This window comes from Ranitomeya imitator, chromosome 5, assembly GCF_032444005.1.
Source record: "Ranitomeya imitator isolate aRanImi1 chromosome 5, aRanImi1.pri, whole genome shotgun sequence".
In the NCBI taxonomy this organism is placed as follows: Eukaryota; Metazoa; Chordata; class Amphibia; order Anura; family Dendrobatidae; genus Ranitomeya; species Ranitomeya imitator.
In genome coordinates, this window is record NC_091286.1 from 560474801 (window position 1) to 560492924 (window position 18124).

General features: G+C 46.2%; 1 protein-coding gene across 1 annotated transcript in view; it reads right to left on the reverse strand.

Annotated features, from left to right (window-relative positions):
* The window catches only part of FARSB (phenylalanyl-tRNA synthetase subunit beta), an 86285-nt gene that overhangs the window by 28858 nt on the left and 39303 nt on the right, over window positions 1–18124 (reverse strand). Inside the window, exon 16 of the mRNA XM_069727662.1 lies at window positions 14365–14517. Coding sequence (XP_069583763.1) covers window positions 14365–14517 — 153 coding nt within the window. The remainder of the gene's footprint in view (window positions 1–14364; window positions 14518–18124) is intronic.

Genomic DNA, 18124 nt, shown 5'->3' on the forward strand with positions numbered 1-18124 from the left:
TACACAGGTTGGGTGACGTATGATCATGGGGAATGGCAGCGTGTGGAAGCCCCATGTAAATGCAGCAGCTGCGCACAAGTGTTACCACACTCCATTCATATATGAGGGACTGGTAGTGGGGACCCCTAGACGGCGAACAGAGCGGAGGTCACTCATGAGGATATGGGATACCCACTCACAGGATCGGTGGGGGTCCATATGGTGAAAGCCCCACTGATCATACATGTAATACCTATCTTGTGACGATCTGTAAGAGAGCGACCGTTCGGTGCACGTAAGGCTACTTTCACACACAATGCGTCATTTTGGAGAAAAAACCCATCCTGCAAATGTGCCCACAGGATGCGTTTTTTCTCCATAGGCTTGCATTAGCCGACGCATTGCGACGTATGGCCACACGTCGCATCCGTCGTGCGTCGGATGCGTCGTGTTTTGGCGAACACTCGGCACAAAAAAACGTTCCATGTAACTTTTTTTGTGCGTCGAGTCCGCCATTTGCGACCACCGATGCGCGGCCGAAACCCCGCCACTCCTCCCCGGAACTCACAATGGGCAGCAGATGTGTTGTAAAACTGCATCCGCTGCCCACGTTGTGCTAATTTAACACACTGTCCATCGGTACGTCGGGCTGACGGTTTGCGATGGCCCGTACCGATGGACTAGTGTGAAAGTAACCCAAGCGATCATCATTCTCGGCAGCACAGAAGATCATTGCACCCGACGAACAATTGTTTTGTTTGTTCGTTAGGTGAGTGGCAGTCTGCTTACACGGGAAGACTAATGTGAAGCGGGCGTCCAAAGGAATGCTCAGTGTAAATGGCCGCTAACTGTAATGGATTTACTAATTTATGATAAGGCTTCAACTCAGCTTAGCTATCGGACGAATGATAGTTTGGACAATAGCCATCTCCCCCAACTGACCCGTATACATATGTCTTCGTCTTGGCCGGTCGGTACTGGGTTTTCTCCGAGTGGGCCAATGACGGACTCCTATGGTGGCAGCATAGCTCCTTGATAACTTAGGGATCAGCCTTTGGAAATCCAACAGGATGGATCCTTCTCTACCCCAACATCATAGGTCAGGAGACCCCCTCCATATTACACAGTCAGACGCTCCCACCGATATCAACTTTAGTCTGTGTATGACTGTATTTATTATTTTTGGTGCAAAACTTTAAAAGTTTTTTGCACTTTCATTCTTCAGGTACGCAGCGCTCCCCCGCCTCCCTGATGGCCAGGGGCAGTGTGCTCCTGATAATAGAGTCCGGACCATCCGCCAACCTGAACTGTGCGCTCTGGGATGTCGCTAGCAGAGGCGACTTTGAACACAAAGTAGAAAAGTGCTTGTAATCCGTGAGCTCCTTCCCTAGGAGACCGGTCTCCTATGATAGGCTGCAGAGGTGGTGGGAACCTAGGTAGCAAGTTGTAACCAATTGCTGCGTGGGCTATGCTATATACTACATGGCTGTTGTATATACTACATGGGCTGTGTTATATACTATGTGGTTGTGCTATATACTATATAGGCTGTTATATGCTGCGTGGGCTGTGCTATATACTACATGGCTGTTGTATATACTACATGGGCTATGTTATATACTATGTGGCTGTGCTATATACTATATGGGCTGTTATATGCTGCATGGGCTGTGCTATATACTACATGGCTGTTCTCTATACTACGTGGGCCATGGCCAGAATTAAAAGTCCCTCCATTGTTGAGCAGTGAGGAATTTTAATATTGTTAATACAAAGTAAATTGCAAAATTGCTTATATGTAAAGCACTTTGCAATTTTACCTAATTATGGTGAGGCGGACATACATGTCTCACAGGACTAATACGTTGAGCCAAATATATGAACTATTGATAAATTTGGCATTTTGCCTCCTCAGAAATTCAGACCTCCTACGGCACTATGGCCCGGAGTTTTGCCTCTGGTCTTGATGAAGAGTGCACAGAAGTTTATTAAGATGCCCGTGCCACTTAATGAAATTGGCACATCTTCCATCAGCCGGATGCTACCGCAATGTATGTGACCGACTCCGAGACTGGAGGACATCTATGCTGTAATCAATGACACTTTAGTGGCGTAAATTCGGAATATTTTTGGGCTGCATTCATCTTAGTGAAGCTCTGCCCACTTTCAGAAAATTAGCAGATCTAGCCAGGATTGGGGTAAAAAGGCCAAAAGTCAGTAAATATTTGCACAACTACAGGTGGCAAAACCGTTTTGTGTCAGAGTTCTGGTGAAAACATTCTGATGAATCCGTCTTATGGATCCTGCCCACTTGTTTGGGCCATTTTGTAGACACCGTGTCCATTGTTTCGCTACCAGAAGGATTGTTCAAAACTAAAATAACAATGGTAGCTTATTAATTCTTAGTTAATTAATGTATTATTTAATTAACTGGTTACATGCTGCAACACTCTGGAGGCACCGATATTTCTTACACTGTAATTACAGAATGTAAATGAAGCCGCCACAATACAAGGCAGCGAAACTGTAATGGATAAGGGGGCTAATAGCTGGGGGGCGTTATACACAGCAGGGGAAGGGCGGGGAATAAGAGAATAACAAGATTGGTATTAATGTAATATACAATGCAGATCAAAGGGCTGGAATCTACAAGAGACCCCACAGGGAGCGGGGAATAATTACCCAGGAAACTGTACCTACTGTCACTGATGTATTATCAGAGCCGGCTCTCCCGCTGGGTCTCCATAACAGACTGCTTTAAATCTCATTTACTTTTCTATTCTGAGTTTCACCAGCTTCTCCTAATTATTATTTAACACGCTGTCTGCATTTCATGGCTGCTTAAAGACCCAGAAACACACGGATTTCTTCCAGTGGCCACCAGCCATTACAGGTGCGGCCAGTGTAATTGTGCCTGCTGGCTCCTAAACACTGTGACACGCTTAATTCGCCAGGAGGGTGCCACCCAGCCCGCGGACTGCACCTTGCTTGCTGGCCTAGGGTGGAGGCTAGGAGCAGGTGCACGCACCTTACCCGCCTGACCATGGAGAATCACTTAGGTGACACTTTACATATCTGGTCATAACGCAATCCTTCCCCCCCATCCACACCTATCATTTCCAGATACTAAGATAAAGGGATCGTCTTACCACTCAACCCTATGTGCCTTTGCCTCATTAGGACATTTACATGACATACTACGGTGGGATCCTGCTTTGGACGCTGTTGGACTTGGTGGATTAGATGGGTAACTATTCATCTAAATGGCTGGTATATAATGCCACATGGCCCATACAGCGGAAACAAGTGGCTAGTCGTGGCTTTCCTCCTATCCAGATAACAGCTTACCATTAAGACGTAGAGAAGCCGGAGCCACATCGATCCACCAACTTCTTTCTAAAATGGGGTTTTCTCCATGATCCAGTCTTTCTTTAATTTGCCAAGTCAATTGTCAGTAAAGAATGAATCGGACTAGAAGCACACAAAGTTTTTACTGGAGTATCTTGACTCCTCAAAAAAAACACTTGGGGGAAAAAAAAAAAAAAAAAAAAAAAAAAAAATCGCTCAAAAAACCACTTGCAAGATGATTCCTATCCATCTCTATTATAAAACACCTGGTGGGGAAAAAGCAAGTGTGTGTGTATCACTTCTTTGAAGCATCTCCTGATAGAAAACACTCCAACCTAGGCATTGTTCAATCAAAAGGTTGAAAAAAATGCTTCAGGGGAAAAAAAGGAAAAAGCTCCAAAAACTCCCCAAAGAAGGAGCGTTTCTAGAAGTGATATGCACTAGAAAAGTTGACGTTTCTAAGCGCCTCAAAAACCTCAGTGTGCACATAACCTAAGGAAAGCAGGCCACTGGTAGAGGATAATATACAGGTCACAGAGAAAGATCATCCCAACCATGTCATGATGAGACAGAGGCACGGTGGAGTTTTGGATGGCCGGTTTACTATTCTCCAGTCTGGACACCAAGTAATCCCCGTAAAGAAAGGCTTCGGCGATGTAGATCGGGTAACCTGGTATTCTCTAAGGCCATGTTCATATGACACTAATTTGTCGTCGGTAGATCCACTGAATTTTTCAGAAAATCTGAAGCCGACACTTGGATCTCTACCACATGCAGATTAGCCTCATTGTAATTCAGTACCGCTAATCCACTGCTGGTGAATCCTTGCCAAAAATGAAGAGGTTGTGGATTTTAAAATTGACAGCATGTTCCTTATTCTACAGTGAATATGACCCAAAAAAAGCAGAACATCAATTCACCTCCAGTAAAGTGGTGGCTCTATTGACAAGATCGGCTGGTTGTATCCTCTAGTGTCGGTCCCACACCCCTCAGAATCCTTGCCGGCCAAACACTCCTTCAGCCAAAAGGTCTCTCCAGACTGCTCTATACAAGTGCATGCCGACTGGGCACAAGTAAGGGGCGATGAGACTGGAGTAAGGGGCGATGAGACTGGAGTAAGGGGCGATGAGACTGGAGTAAGGGGCGATGAGACTGGAGTAAGGGGCGATGAGACTGGAGTAAGGGGCGATGAGACTGGAGTAAGGGGCGATGAGACTGGAGTAAGGGGCGATGAGACTGGAGTAAGGGGCGATGAGACTGGAGTAAGGGGCGATGAGACTGGAGTAAGGGGCGATGAGACTGGAGTAAGGGGCGATGAGACTGGAGTAAGGGGCGATGAGACTGGAGTAAGGGGCGATGAGACTGGAGTAAGGGGCGATGAGACTGGAGTAAGGGGCGATGAGACTGGAGTAAGGGGCGATGAGACTGGAGTTAGGGGCGATGAGACTGGAGTAAGGGGCGATGAGACTGGAGTAAGGGGCGATGAGACTGGAGTAAAGGGCGATGAGACTGGAGTAAGGGGCGATGAGACTGGAGTAAGGGGCGATGAGACTGGAGTAAGGGGCGATGAGACTGGAGTAAGGGGCGATGAGACTGGAGTAAGGGGCGATGAGACTGGAGTAAGGGGAGATGAGACTGGAGTAATGGGCGATGAGACTGGAGTAAGGGGCGATGAGACTGGAGTAAGGGGCGATGAGACTGGAGTAAGGGGCGATGAGACTGGAGTAAGGGACGATGAGACTGGAGTAAGGGGCGATTAGAATGAGAAAGCAGCAGCTCCTCTCTCTGGAGAATAAATGGACTGGGTGTTGAAATTTCACATGTCTGAAACTTTTCTCTTCCTGCCATCATCTGAGAGTCGGGAGGCACTAAATGCAACATTTTCAGTGGCCGAAATAGACAGGTTTCCCCGACTTTTCTCTGTGCATCACCATCTTATCTCCAGTACAGAGGGTTTGGACACATGGCTGGTCTAGTGTTTCACATCACTACATCTCAGGAAGAACATCTAATTCACAGTGATGACAGGGTCTGGTGGACCAGGTAGAAGGTCCAATATTCTCTTTTACCAGTCTTACAGGCAGAGCAGCAGGCCATCCCCAATAAAGAGAAGGCAAAGTGCGGCTCATCACATCTGCCAGTCTATACCATGACTTACAGCAGAGGGTCAGCAATGCACCCTTCATAGAACAATGGGGCTAAATAATCCAAAAATACATCCCGGTCATAAATTTGTTTGCTCCATTTGTTGTCTAAATTTTTTCTGGAAATTAGTAATGGCCTAAATCCACAGAGACAAGTTCTCATCACAACCACGGAGCTCGTAAAAGAATTGGCAATGAATTTGTTATTTTTCTCAACATCAAAAAGAAATTGAAGACCCACCTCTTCCGACAAGCCTATAACCTGCAGTAACCACCGATCGACCAAACCGCTGAACGACCAGCTCTATCCTCACCTACTGTATTCTCACCCATCCCTTGTAGATTGTGAGCCTTCGCGGGCAGGGTCCTCACTCCTCCTGTACCAGTTATGACTTGTATTGTTTAAGATTATTGTACTTGTTTTTTATTATGTATACCCCTCCTCCCATGTAAAGCGCCATGGAATAAATGGCACTATAACAATAAATAATAATAATAACATCAGGAAGATGAGATTTTGTAGAGGATTTGTAGTTCCCAGGATTATCCAGTCATTATTTTCCATATAAATCTATAATTTTTGCCAAATCTTAAAATCGTATAGTTACGATTCACTGTGTATCTGCCAGGAATACGGCTTCTGATGCTCCGTGCACTACATGCTGTCCTGAGTGTGAATGCAAAGGAAATCAGATCATTTCTAAGAGACTGTTCCTGGAGACCTCGGCCTCGAATCAGACAGCAGCTAATACCTGGCTTGGGTTACAATGACTGATCCTGTAACACTAGCACCAAAACAGCACAACTCCACCGTGATAATTTTCAGAGCTCCCATCCCATAGAGAGGAGCAGAGGTTATGACCCAGGTTGGGTGGACGCTCCATAAGTATGTTAAAGGGACAGAAGGTGCGTGAAAAGCCAACTATTACACATATGCTCAGAAAGGAGGACACAACTGTTTACACATGGAGAGAGGCCGCAGTCGATTTAGTCCTTAAGTCTACAGATAATCTAATGCATGGGAGAATCCAGCATGTGAGGACCAGACCTGGCACCATCAATCTGAAATAGTAATCTACTAAAGGGTCATGCCCATTACAGACATTTATGGTGTATTCTGAGGATGTTCTAACAATGTCCAACCGAGGTGTGTGTCCCACATCTAAGAGCCATGCAGAATAATACGATCAGACTATAGGATCACCCCGTCATGACTTGCACCCTGCTTATGATATGGACACCTCCCAATATATGCACCAAATGTAAAATCCAATGCAGTGTGAAAACAGCCTAATGGCTCTGTCAGACGTTTATGATCCAGAATCGAAACGCATGGACTGGCTGCACGTCTCCTGACCCTATGAGGCAGTCCACTTGGTTAGGAAGACGTGAATTCCCTAAATGATTAATAATGGGTTCTCTCTGCACTACCTAAGTCTTCATTGTATTCACCTACCAACACCTGACAGATCTTCCCTATATTATTTGTCTTTTTATTGCAAATTTAATCAAAACAGAAACAAGTATAATAAACCCAACAATCCATTCATACAGTTTCACCACAATTTTGTTGTGGGTTTTCTCTTAAAATGCAGTTTAATGAGATGCTCCTGCAAACAATCCTGTGAACCACATCACGATGCTAAATGTAAAACTGCAAATGGGAAAAAGAAACTGTGAAACAACATGAGGAACCGGACATGGTGAGGTTTTTTTTAACCCCTTCATGACCCAGCCTATTTTGACCTTAAAGACCTTGCCGTTTTTTGCAATTCTGACCAGTGTCCCTTTATGAGGTAATAACTCAGGAACGCTTCAACGGATCCTATCGGTTCTGAGATTGTTTTTTCGTGACATATTGGGCTTCATGTTAGTGGTAAATTTAGGTCAATAAATTCTGCGTTTATTTGTGATAAAAACGGAAATTTGGCGAAAATTTTGAAAATTTCGCAATTTTTACATTTTGAATTTTTATTCTGTTAAACCAGAGAGTTATGTGACACAAAATAGTTAATAAATAACATTTCCCACATGTATACTTTACATCAGCACAATTTTGGAAACAAAATTTTTTTTGCTAGGAAGTTGTAAGGGTTAAAATTTGACCAGCGATTCCTCATTTTTACAACGAAATTTACAAAACCATTTTTTTTAGGGACCACCTCACATTTGAAGTTAGTTTGAGGGGTCTATATGGCTGAAAATATCCAAAAGTGACACCATTCTAAAAAATGCACCCCTCAAGGTACTCAAAACCACATTCAAGAAGTTTATTAACCCTTCAGGTGCTTCACAGCAGCAGAAGCAACATGGAAGGAAAAAATGAACATTTAACTTTTTAGTCACAAAAATTATCTTTTAGCAACAATTTTTTTATTTTCCCAATGGTAAAAGGAGAAACTGAACCACGAAAGTTGTTGTCCAATTTGTCCTGAGTACGCTGATACCTCATATGTGGGGGTAAACCACTGTTTGGGTGCACGGCAGGGCTTGGAAGGGAAGGAGCGCCATTTGACTTTTTGAATGAAAAATTGGCTCCACTCTTTAGCGGACACCATGTCACGTTTGGAGAGCCCCCGTGTGCCTAAAAATTGGAGCTCCCCCACAAGTGACCCCATTTTGGAAACTAGACGCCCCAAGGAACTTATCTAGATGCATAGTGAGCCCTTTAAACCCCCAGGTGCTTCACAAATTGATCCGTAAAAATGAAAAAGTACTTTTTTTTTTCACAAAAAAATTCTTTTAGCCTCAATTTTTTCATTTTCACATGGGCAACAGGATATAATGGATCCTAAAATTTGTTGGGCAATTTCTCGCGAGTACGCCGATACCTCATATGTGGGGGTAAACCACTGTTTGGGCACACGGCAGGGCTCGGAAGGGAAGACGCGCCATTTGACTTTTTGAATGGAAAATTAGCTCCAATTGTTAGCGGACACCATGTCGCGTTTGGAGAGCCCCTGTGTGCCTAAACATTGGAGCTCCCCCACAAGTGACCCCATTTTGGAAACTAGACCCCCCAAGGAACTTATCTAGATGCATATTGAGCACTTTAAACCCCCAGGTGCTTCACAGAAGTTTATAACACAGAGCCATGAAAATAAAAAATAATTTTTCTTTCCTCAAAAATGATTTTTTAGCCTGGAATTTCCTATTTTGCCAAGGGTAAAAGGAGAAATTGGACCCCAAATGTTGTTGTCCAGTTTGTCCTGAGTACGCTGATACCCCATATGTGGGGGTAAACCACTGTTTGGGCGCACGGCAGGGCTCGGAAGGGAAGGCACGCCATTTGGCTTTTTAAATGGAAAATTAGCTCCAATCATTAGCGGACACCATGTCACGTTTGGAGAGCCCCTGTGTGCCTAAACATTGGAGATCCCCCACAAATGACCCCATTTTGGAAACTAGACCCCCAAATGAACTAATCTAGATGTGTGGCGAGGACTTTGAACCCCCAAGTGATTCACAGAAGTTTATAACGCAGAGCCATGAAAATAAAAAAAAAATTTATTTTCTCAAAAATGATCTTTTAGCCTGCAATTTTTTATTTTCCCAAGGGTTACAGAAGAAACTGGACCCCAAAAGTTGTTGTCCAGTTTCTCCTGAGTACGGTGATACCCCATATGTGGGGGTAAACCACTGTTTGGGCACATGCCGGGGCTCGGAAGTGAAGTAGTGACGTTTTGAAATGCAGACTTTGATGGAATGCTTTGCGGGCATCACGTTGCGTTTGCAGAGCCCCTGATGTGGCTTAACAGTAGAAACCCCCCACAAGTGACCCCATTTTGGAAACGAGACCCCGAAAGTAACTTATCTAGATGTGTGGTGAGCACTTTGAACCCCCAAGTGCTTCACAGAAGTTTATAATGCAGAGCCGTGAAAATAATAAATACGTTTTCTTTCCTCAAAAATAATTATTATTTAGCCCAGAATTTTTTAATTTTCCCAAGGGTAACAGGAGAAATTTGACCCCAATATTTGTTGTCCAGTTTCTCCTGAGTACGGTGATACCCCATATGTGGGGGTAAACTACTGTTTGGGTACATGCCGGGGCTCAGAAGGGAAGTAGTGACTTTTGAAATGCAGACTTTGATGGAATGGTCTGCGGGCGTCACGTTGAGTTTGCAGAGCCCCTGGTGTGCCTAAACAGTAGAAACCACCCACAAGTGACCCCATTTTAGAAACTAGACCCCCCAATGAACTTATCTAGATATGTGGTGAGCACTTTGAACCCCCAAGTGCTTCACAGACGTTTTACAACGCAGAGCCGTGAAAATAAAAAATTGCTTGCTAAAACATCATTTTTGAGGAAAGAAAAATGATTTTTTATTTTCACGGCTCTGCGTTGTAAAACGTCTGTGAAGCACTTGGGGGTTCAAAGTGCTCACCACATATCTAGATAAGTTCATTGGGGGGTCTAGTTTCTAAAATGGGGTCACTTGTGGGGGGTTTCTACTGTTTAGGCACACCAGGGGCTCTGCAAACTCAACGTGACGCCCGCAGACCATTCCATCAAAGTCTGCATTTCAAAAGTCACTACTTCCCTTCTGAGCCCCGACGTGTGCCCAAACAGTGGTTTACCCCCACATATGGGGTATCAGTGTACTCAGGACAAACTGCGCAACAATTACTGGGGTCCAATTTCTCCTGTTACCCTTGTGAAAATAAAAAATTGCTTGCTAAAACATCATTTTTGAGGAAAGAAAAATGATTTTTTATTTTCACAAGGGTAACAGGAGAAATTGGACCCCAGTAATTGTTGCGCAGTTTGTCCTGAGTACACTGATACCCCATATGTGGGGGTAAACCACTGTTTGGGCGCACGTCGGGGCTCGGAAGTGAGGGAGCACCATTTGACTTTGGAACACTGCTGCGAATCCGCAACGGCCAATCCGCTGCGGATCCGCAGCCAAATCCGCACCGTGTGCACAAAGCCTAATTCTAAAGGTATGTGCACACGCTGCGGAAAACGCTGCGGATCCGCAGCAGTTTCCCATGAGTTTACAGTTCAATGTAAACCTATGTGAAACAAAAATCGCTGTACACATGCTGCAGAAAAACTGCACGGAAACGCAGCTGTTTACATTCTGCAGCATGTCACTTGTTTCTGCGGATTCCGCAGCGGTTTTACAACTGCTCCAATAGAAAATCGCAGTTGTAAAACCGCAGTGAAATGCGCAGAAAAACCGCGGTAAATCCACCATGAATCCGCAGCGGTTTAGCACTGTGGATTTATCAAATCCGCAGCGGAACAGAATACGTGTGCACATACCGAAACCCTAACCCTATTCTAACCTTAGTGGAAAAAAAAAAAATTCTTTATTTTTTTATTGTCCCTACCTATGGGGGTGACAAAGATGGGGGGGGGGGGGGGTGGTCATTTATAATTTTTTTTATTTTGATCACTGTGATAGATTATATCTCAGTGATCAAAATGCACTTTGGAACGAATCTGCCGGCCGGCAGATTCGGCGGGAGCACTGCGCATGCGCCCGCCATTTTGGAAGATGGCGGCGCCCAGGGAGAAGACAGACGGACCCCGGCAGGATCGGTAAGTATGATGGGGTGGGGGGGGATCGGAGCAAGGGGGGGTGGAACGGAGCAAGGGGGGTGGAACGGAGCACGGGGGGGTGGTTCGGAGCATGGGGGGGAAGATCAGAGCACGGGGGGGGGGTGGATCGGAGTGCAGGGGGGTTGGATCGGAGTGCACGGGGGTTGGATCGGAGCACGGGGGTTGGATCGGAGCACGGGGGGAGCAGACAAGAGCACGGGGGGAGCGGAGCACATGACGGAGGGGAGCCGGAGCAGTGTACCGGACAGATCGGTGCCTTGGGGGGGCGATCGGTGGGGTGGGGGCACATTAGTGTTTCCAGTCATGGCCGATGATATTGCAGCATCGGCCATGGCTGGATTGTAATATTTCACCAGTTTTAATAGGTGAAATATTACAAATCGCTCTGATTGGCAGTTTCACTTTCAACAGCCAATCAGAGCGATCGTAGCCACTGAAGGGTGAAGCCACCCCCCCTGGGCTAAACTACCACTCCCCCTGTCCCTGCAGATCGGGTGAAATGGGAGTTAACCCTTTCACCCGATCTGCAGGGACGCGATCTTTCCATGACGCCACATAGGCTTCATGGGTCGGATTGGCACCGACTTTCATGACACCTACGTGGCGTCATGGGTCGGGAAGGGGTTAAATACAAATAGTTTAATGTGTAAGCAGGTTGTCACTTAAAAAAGAGCCGTCCCCAGCCCTCATTGCATGACATGCACCAGGAAACTCTATGGAACCTATGGGAACAGCCAAATGCAGGCAGTGACAGAGTGACTGCAGCAGCCACGAGCACGCTCAACCACTGTGCATGGAGGTATGATGGGTGGACTATTTTGGTCTTAAACCATTTAAAGCGCTTTACTCACAGAAAAAATCCTGTCCATAGGAGTCATCAGAGAAAGTGTACATTATGTAGGAACTTCCAGCTACACACAAAAACAGAGAGCTGATAAAAAAAAAGCAACCATTGTGGCATACCCAACCAAAAATATGTATTCCACGGGCAAACAAGGTAGAGGGGGTCCTGAATCCGAACAAAGACAATAGCAAGTTCTTTTCCAGACAACCAAAATGCATTTAGTCACTTTTGTATTTTGACATTGCTCTGACCCCTAGAGGTACTGTACAGTAGCATGAGGCGATGTGTATCGTACAACCCACAGAAGTTGCCAGGCAGTACAGATCATCCAGGATGGCACATCAATGCGAGCTGTGACAAGAAGGGAAGCTGTGTCTGTCCAGATCACCAAGCAGATACCAGGATTCAGGCCAGTAACCAGGAGATGGGGAGGGGGACGTAGAAGGGCAACAATCCAGCAGCAGGACTGCTACCGCCTCTTTTGTTCAAGGAGGTACATGAGGAGCAGTGCCAGAGCCCTGCAAAATGACCTCCACTAACATCCATGTGTCTGCTCAAATTATCAGAAACAGACTCCATGAGGGTGGTACAAGAGTCCATGTTATGCTTACATCCCAACACCGTGCAGGGCATTTGCCATTTGCTAGAGAATGCCAAGAATGGCAGATTCGCCACTGGCGCCCTGTGCTCTTCACAGATGAAAGCAGGTTCACACAGAGCACATGTGACAGAGTCCGGAGACGCCTTGCAGAGCGATCTGCTGCCTGCAACATCCTTCAGCATGACTGGTTTGGCAGTGTGTCAGTAATGGTGTGGGGTGGCATTTCTTTGGAGGACCGCACAGCCCTCCATGTGCTCGCCAGAGGTAGCCTGACTGCCATTAGGTACCGAGATGAGATCCTCAGACCCCTTGTGAGACCATATGCAGGTGCGGTTAGATAGACAGACAGACAGACAGATAGATAGATAGATATGTAATTATATAGCAATCAATTAATGTACCTATCAAACTCATTATGTTTCATCAGCTTATATGCTATTTGGTGTCTGGTGAATCCTATAATAAGTAGCCCTATATCTATATACATATATCTCCCCTGATTCCTATCTTAGTATCTGGCCAGCTAGTAAATTAATCTTCATGATATATTTTAATACATTGGTGGCAAAGAGGGATTGAAATCATTATTGTATCATGGCTAGTGCTAAATTTCCTCCGGGGGCTGCGTTGCTATGTTCGGCGGCGATTTCCTCTTCTTTATGAGCGCTCCCACACTGGTCCTCTGAACACAGAGGGCGGCGAATGTGCAGATTGAGAGAATTCCTTCCCCGCTGCCATTGTGTTGTAGCAAAAAGAAAAATGGCACCACCTGCACGGTAGCTTTATCGGAATGCGATAGATGCTATTGCTACAGGCCGCTGGCGCCATTTTGATGAATGTAATATTTTTTTTTTTTTTTTAAACCCACAATAAGATATGCAGTATGTAAAATAGGGGATAGGTCACTGAAGGACCATGGACCTGTCATAAGCCCATACAGATGAATATCTAATCGGAGCACCTTATAAGGCCGCCACGGAGCACGAGCATATCATTAAAGGGAACGTGTCACCTGTTTCGGCTGCTATAAGATGCGGCCACCGCTTTTCAGGGCTCATCTACATTCCATAATGCTGTAGATAAGCCCCGCTCCGACCTGCAAGTGAAGAAAAATACATTTTTTTTTATACTCATCCGGGGGGGTCTGGTCTGATGGGTGTCGCAGGTCCTGGTCCGGCACCTCCCATCTTCTTGCGCCGCCGCCCTCATGTTGCGTCATCCCTCCCTGGCATCGCGCTCATGCACAGGCGTACTTATCTGCCCTGTTGAGGGCTGCCCAAAGTACTGCAGTGCGCAGGGCCTCTCTGACCTTTTCTGGCGCCTGCGCACTCCAGTACTTGGCTCAGTCCTCAGCAGGACAGATAAGTACGCCTGTGCAGGAGTGCGATGCCAGGGAGAGATGAAGCAACACGAGGGCAGCATTGCAAGAAGATGGGAGGCACCGGACCAGGACCTGCGACACCCATCAGACAGGACTGCACCCTGGGTGAGTATAATAAAACGTATTTTTCTTCACTTGCAGGTTGGAGCAGGAGGCTTGTCTACAGCATTATGGAATGCTGAATATCAGCCCTGAAAGGCGGTGGCCGCAGCTTATAGGGCAAAATCTGCTGACAGGTTCCCTTTAACTGAAAACTGCAAATAAAGATTAAACAACAACCACAAGATGAATTTTATCACCCAAGGTATCATTTTAGTCAGTATAATGGCGCCGTCCTGACACTGTGTAGGTTACTGAGCACAATCCTGCTGACAGGTTCACTTTGTTAAGTAGCTGAAACTTTTTGGGAATTTTTTTTTTTCTTTATGCCACAAATCTACCCATGACATGTACTGCAGACACTTCTATACACATATATACCGAACACCCGCTTACCTTCCGCAGCTTTGATCCGGTATCCGCTCTCTGTGCCAGGGCAGACCGCTAATAGCTGCATGATGCGGTCCAGCAGGCCATGTATCACCTCAAACCCTGGGTTCTTGTTGTAATACACTGCACAGAGGTGTCGATGATTCCTCGCCCCAACATCTTAAAGAGTAAAAAAAAAAAAAAAAGACACATTAGTCGACCCGCTACCTTATCATCTAAAAAGAGTGAAGCCAGTGATACTATGCAGAAAAAACAAAAAAGCCAGACGGCATTTTTTGTGCATCGTTTCGAGGAGCTGTTAATTTTTGCATCCCCGATATCATCATATATTATTAATAATGGCTTCAGTATCAATGACCATGTGAAAATATGTGTCACCAGATCAGGGGATGAGAAGATCTAATTCGTCCAAACATTTTCCAAAGGGGTTCACCACCCAGTATGTATTGGGGCGCACCAGCATTTGGATCTACACAGACTTCAAAAGAGGAGAAGCGGAAAAAAAAAAAAAATGGAGGCGAGCATGACAAGTGGCAATCACCAAGATTAAGAATGAGAGACGAAAATAACAGGAGAACGGCGTAAACGGTAGACAAACAAGATAAGGCAAATCCCAAATCAGCTGCAGACGCGCTCTTTGTAGAAGTAAGGGGAGAAATTGGGAACAGACGGCGGAGTCTCGGACCCCAGCTGCACATTGTCAGCATCAAACTCTCGGTATCTGCCGCGCACCCGCCATGTCCGGAGGATGGAGGCCCCAACCACTCGATCTGTTCTCCTAACAACCCCTGCAGTGAACAGCAATTATACCACACGTCACATCTACCCATGACAGGAGGCTCCGCGAGCATCAGGCGTATAATGGAGGGCGCACATGTAAGCTCCGCACTCCAAACTCACAACACCACATACATCCATTATCCGCACACTACAAAGTCACAATGCCCAGGAATCAAAGAAAGATGAAAAGAGTTATTACATATCTACATAGTGCCGCAGGCCACGGAGGGGAAAGGCAAGGGTTAACTGCTGGCCGGAGGCTTTGGCTATGCTTTTCTTGCTGATTAAGAACAGACAGGTTGTCAGGGGGTCTTACAGATTAGTAAGGAGGGCTGTCAGGTGGGGGGGCTGTTAGCAACCCATTAGGGTACGTGCACACGGAAAGGATTGGCCACAGCGAAATATCAGCACTAAATTGCAGGGATATCGTGGTAAACGTGCGCGGCATGAATGCTCAGGCTCTGGGTGTTAAAGATGGCGGGAAAATCCGGTTTTGTGCAGGGAATGGAGTAGGATTTGTGGCGAGGCACACGGAGGTGATGGCCACTCATCCTGCACTCCCAATTCACGAGGCGTATGCTTCTTCATGAATCAGGAGTGTCTGACTCCAGTCCATCTCCTCATCAACACCAGCGTGAACAACGCTTGTCCTGATGTATAGTCCCATAGGGTCCTAATTTTATATTTTTTGACCATCCCCCGAGACAAGGTGTACCCAATCCGGATGGCCCCTACCCTGGTAAGTCACCTCGCTATGTGGCCGCAGGCCTCAGAATGGAGGGAGGCAGAGCTGGACTCGGGCCTGACTGTGCCTCACTTCTACCTGCGGAAGGCTGGATATATAGGGTGCACAGACCAAGGGGGCGGACACATCCCCAAATGTGCGACCTATTAGAAACACCAAACATGGGCCAGCACACCTCTTGGTACAAGTAATATGTAGGTGGAAATACACTGTGGCCATTAACACACAAATATCACAAATACATAGAGACCCTCCAGTAGACAAGCAGTGACACGGGTAGAAAACAGGGGACTAAGTTAACTTTTTTTTTTAATCAGAAATACTAACAGTTCTTTGTAGTCAGTACATTTGGGGACGTGGCCGCCCCTTGGTCTGTACACCTCATATATTCAGCTTTCCATAGGCAGGTGAAGCACGCAGGCAGGTACTAGTCCAGCTCTGCCCCCCATCTATTTTGAGGCCCGTTCACACATAGCGAGGGGCGTTAGAGTAGGAACCATTTTCGTTTGTTTTTTTTTTAACAAAAAATGTTAACCAAGAACTCCAAGTTTTTAGATGTCACACTATTTACTCCCTTACTGCCGTGCCGTTCTATGCATTGTATTACTCCAGGATATTTGTCTTTTAGGGTACTTTAACATTGCGTCCTCTGTCCCCGGCAGGGCAAACATCCAAAATCTCTGGCAAAAATGGGGTTCGGACTCGTGCACCCACGGGGCCATGGACTGTAATGGTGCCGGCAGAGCCAACATGTGCATTATTTTTGGGAATGTACAGGAGGTGGATGCTCAGACATAGTGGCCTCTGACCCTGCTGTATCTCCGCACACTTGTCTTTACATACAACATGCCGCTGTGGCTCCCCGTACAGAGGAAAGAAAGTTTCTTCATCAACAAAGAAGATTCTTTACGGTAAGAGCACTGAGCCTATAGTAAACTCTGCCGAAGATTTCCATCTGTAATAAGTAGCAAGAATTTAGCAGTATTCCAACATACCAAATCTGACAGGTGTGAATTGGATCTGGGCCTGAATAACCTAGTGAGCAGAATATTACAGGTTACGGGTACTACATTACACAGATGGGTCGGTGATCTAGGGATTAAGGGCTCGTACAGATGTCTGGAATCATCGGTCCGATCTCGGATCACAATGCATGGTCTGGCCGCGCATCTCCTGACAGCCTCATAGAAGTACATGAAGCGGTCTCTCGGGTCAGGAGACGCTCGGCCAGTCCGTGCATTGTGATCAGAGATCGGTCCGATGATTCCAGACATCTGTACGAGCCCTAATTCTGATTACCATATACTCCATAAGTCATGCTTTACCCAATATGAGGACAACTATCATACTCGGGGTGCTTTCTTCCTTCCTCTGAATTGACGGCATTATAGGTTGACCTGGATGGCGGCAGGTTGTTTTTAGCCTCGCATTAGATCTTCGGGTGTTTTTTAGCTGTTTACTCGGTGACCTAAATGAGTCAGATCTCAGACCACTTGTGTGACTGCAGCGTGTCCAAGATAAAAGAAAAAATCATTTACTAACATATGATTCAGCTTTGCTCTAGAAAGACATCCATGTAGGGTTTCCTGGAAGCCAAAGTAGAAGGAGTCTGCCAACGATGCCAAAGTGATTCACAGATTACACAGATGATTATCCTCCCGGCTCGTGACCAAATACCGGCTTATTCCACTGTTAGGAAAGAAAAACGACCCGCTCTTTCAATACTACAAGCTTCTGAAGATGTTGTTCTAACTACAAGTCCCAGAATGCCTTCATTAGTTACCTTACAGCAATATATTTACTAAACCAGGCGGGCACAAGTTCAGGCCCAGGGGCGGCATGCTGTCCACGATGCTGCACATTGTGGCCCCCAACCACCATGGTATAGACAGCCTGGTACATGGCGAGAGCAGCACGTGCCAGCACCGGCGGGTATGTGCCAATGGTGGCCTGTATTTGTATAGCCGGCGCTACCCATAGACATGACTGCCAATAATAGGGGTCCGTCTCTGACTGGCATTACTGGTGGAGGGGGAAACTGTGCAGCTGGCACTATGAAAGGGGCACATGGCCAAGGGGAGTGGTGAAATAATCGGCTGTAAGTGGGCGCTCCCCTATAGGTAAAACTCATAGGAGGTCAATGAAAAGTTGGTGGCCGCTCTGCTGGACAAAAGGATGGAATCTGGATACTGCTCCTTCTTGCACACAAGTCCCTACAGTTCCCAGAAATAATTGTACCAA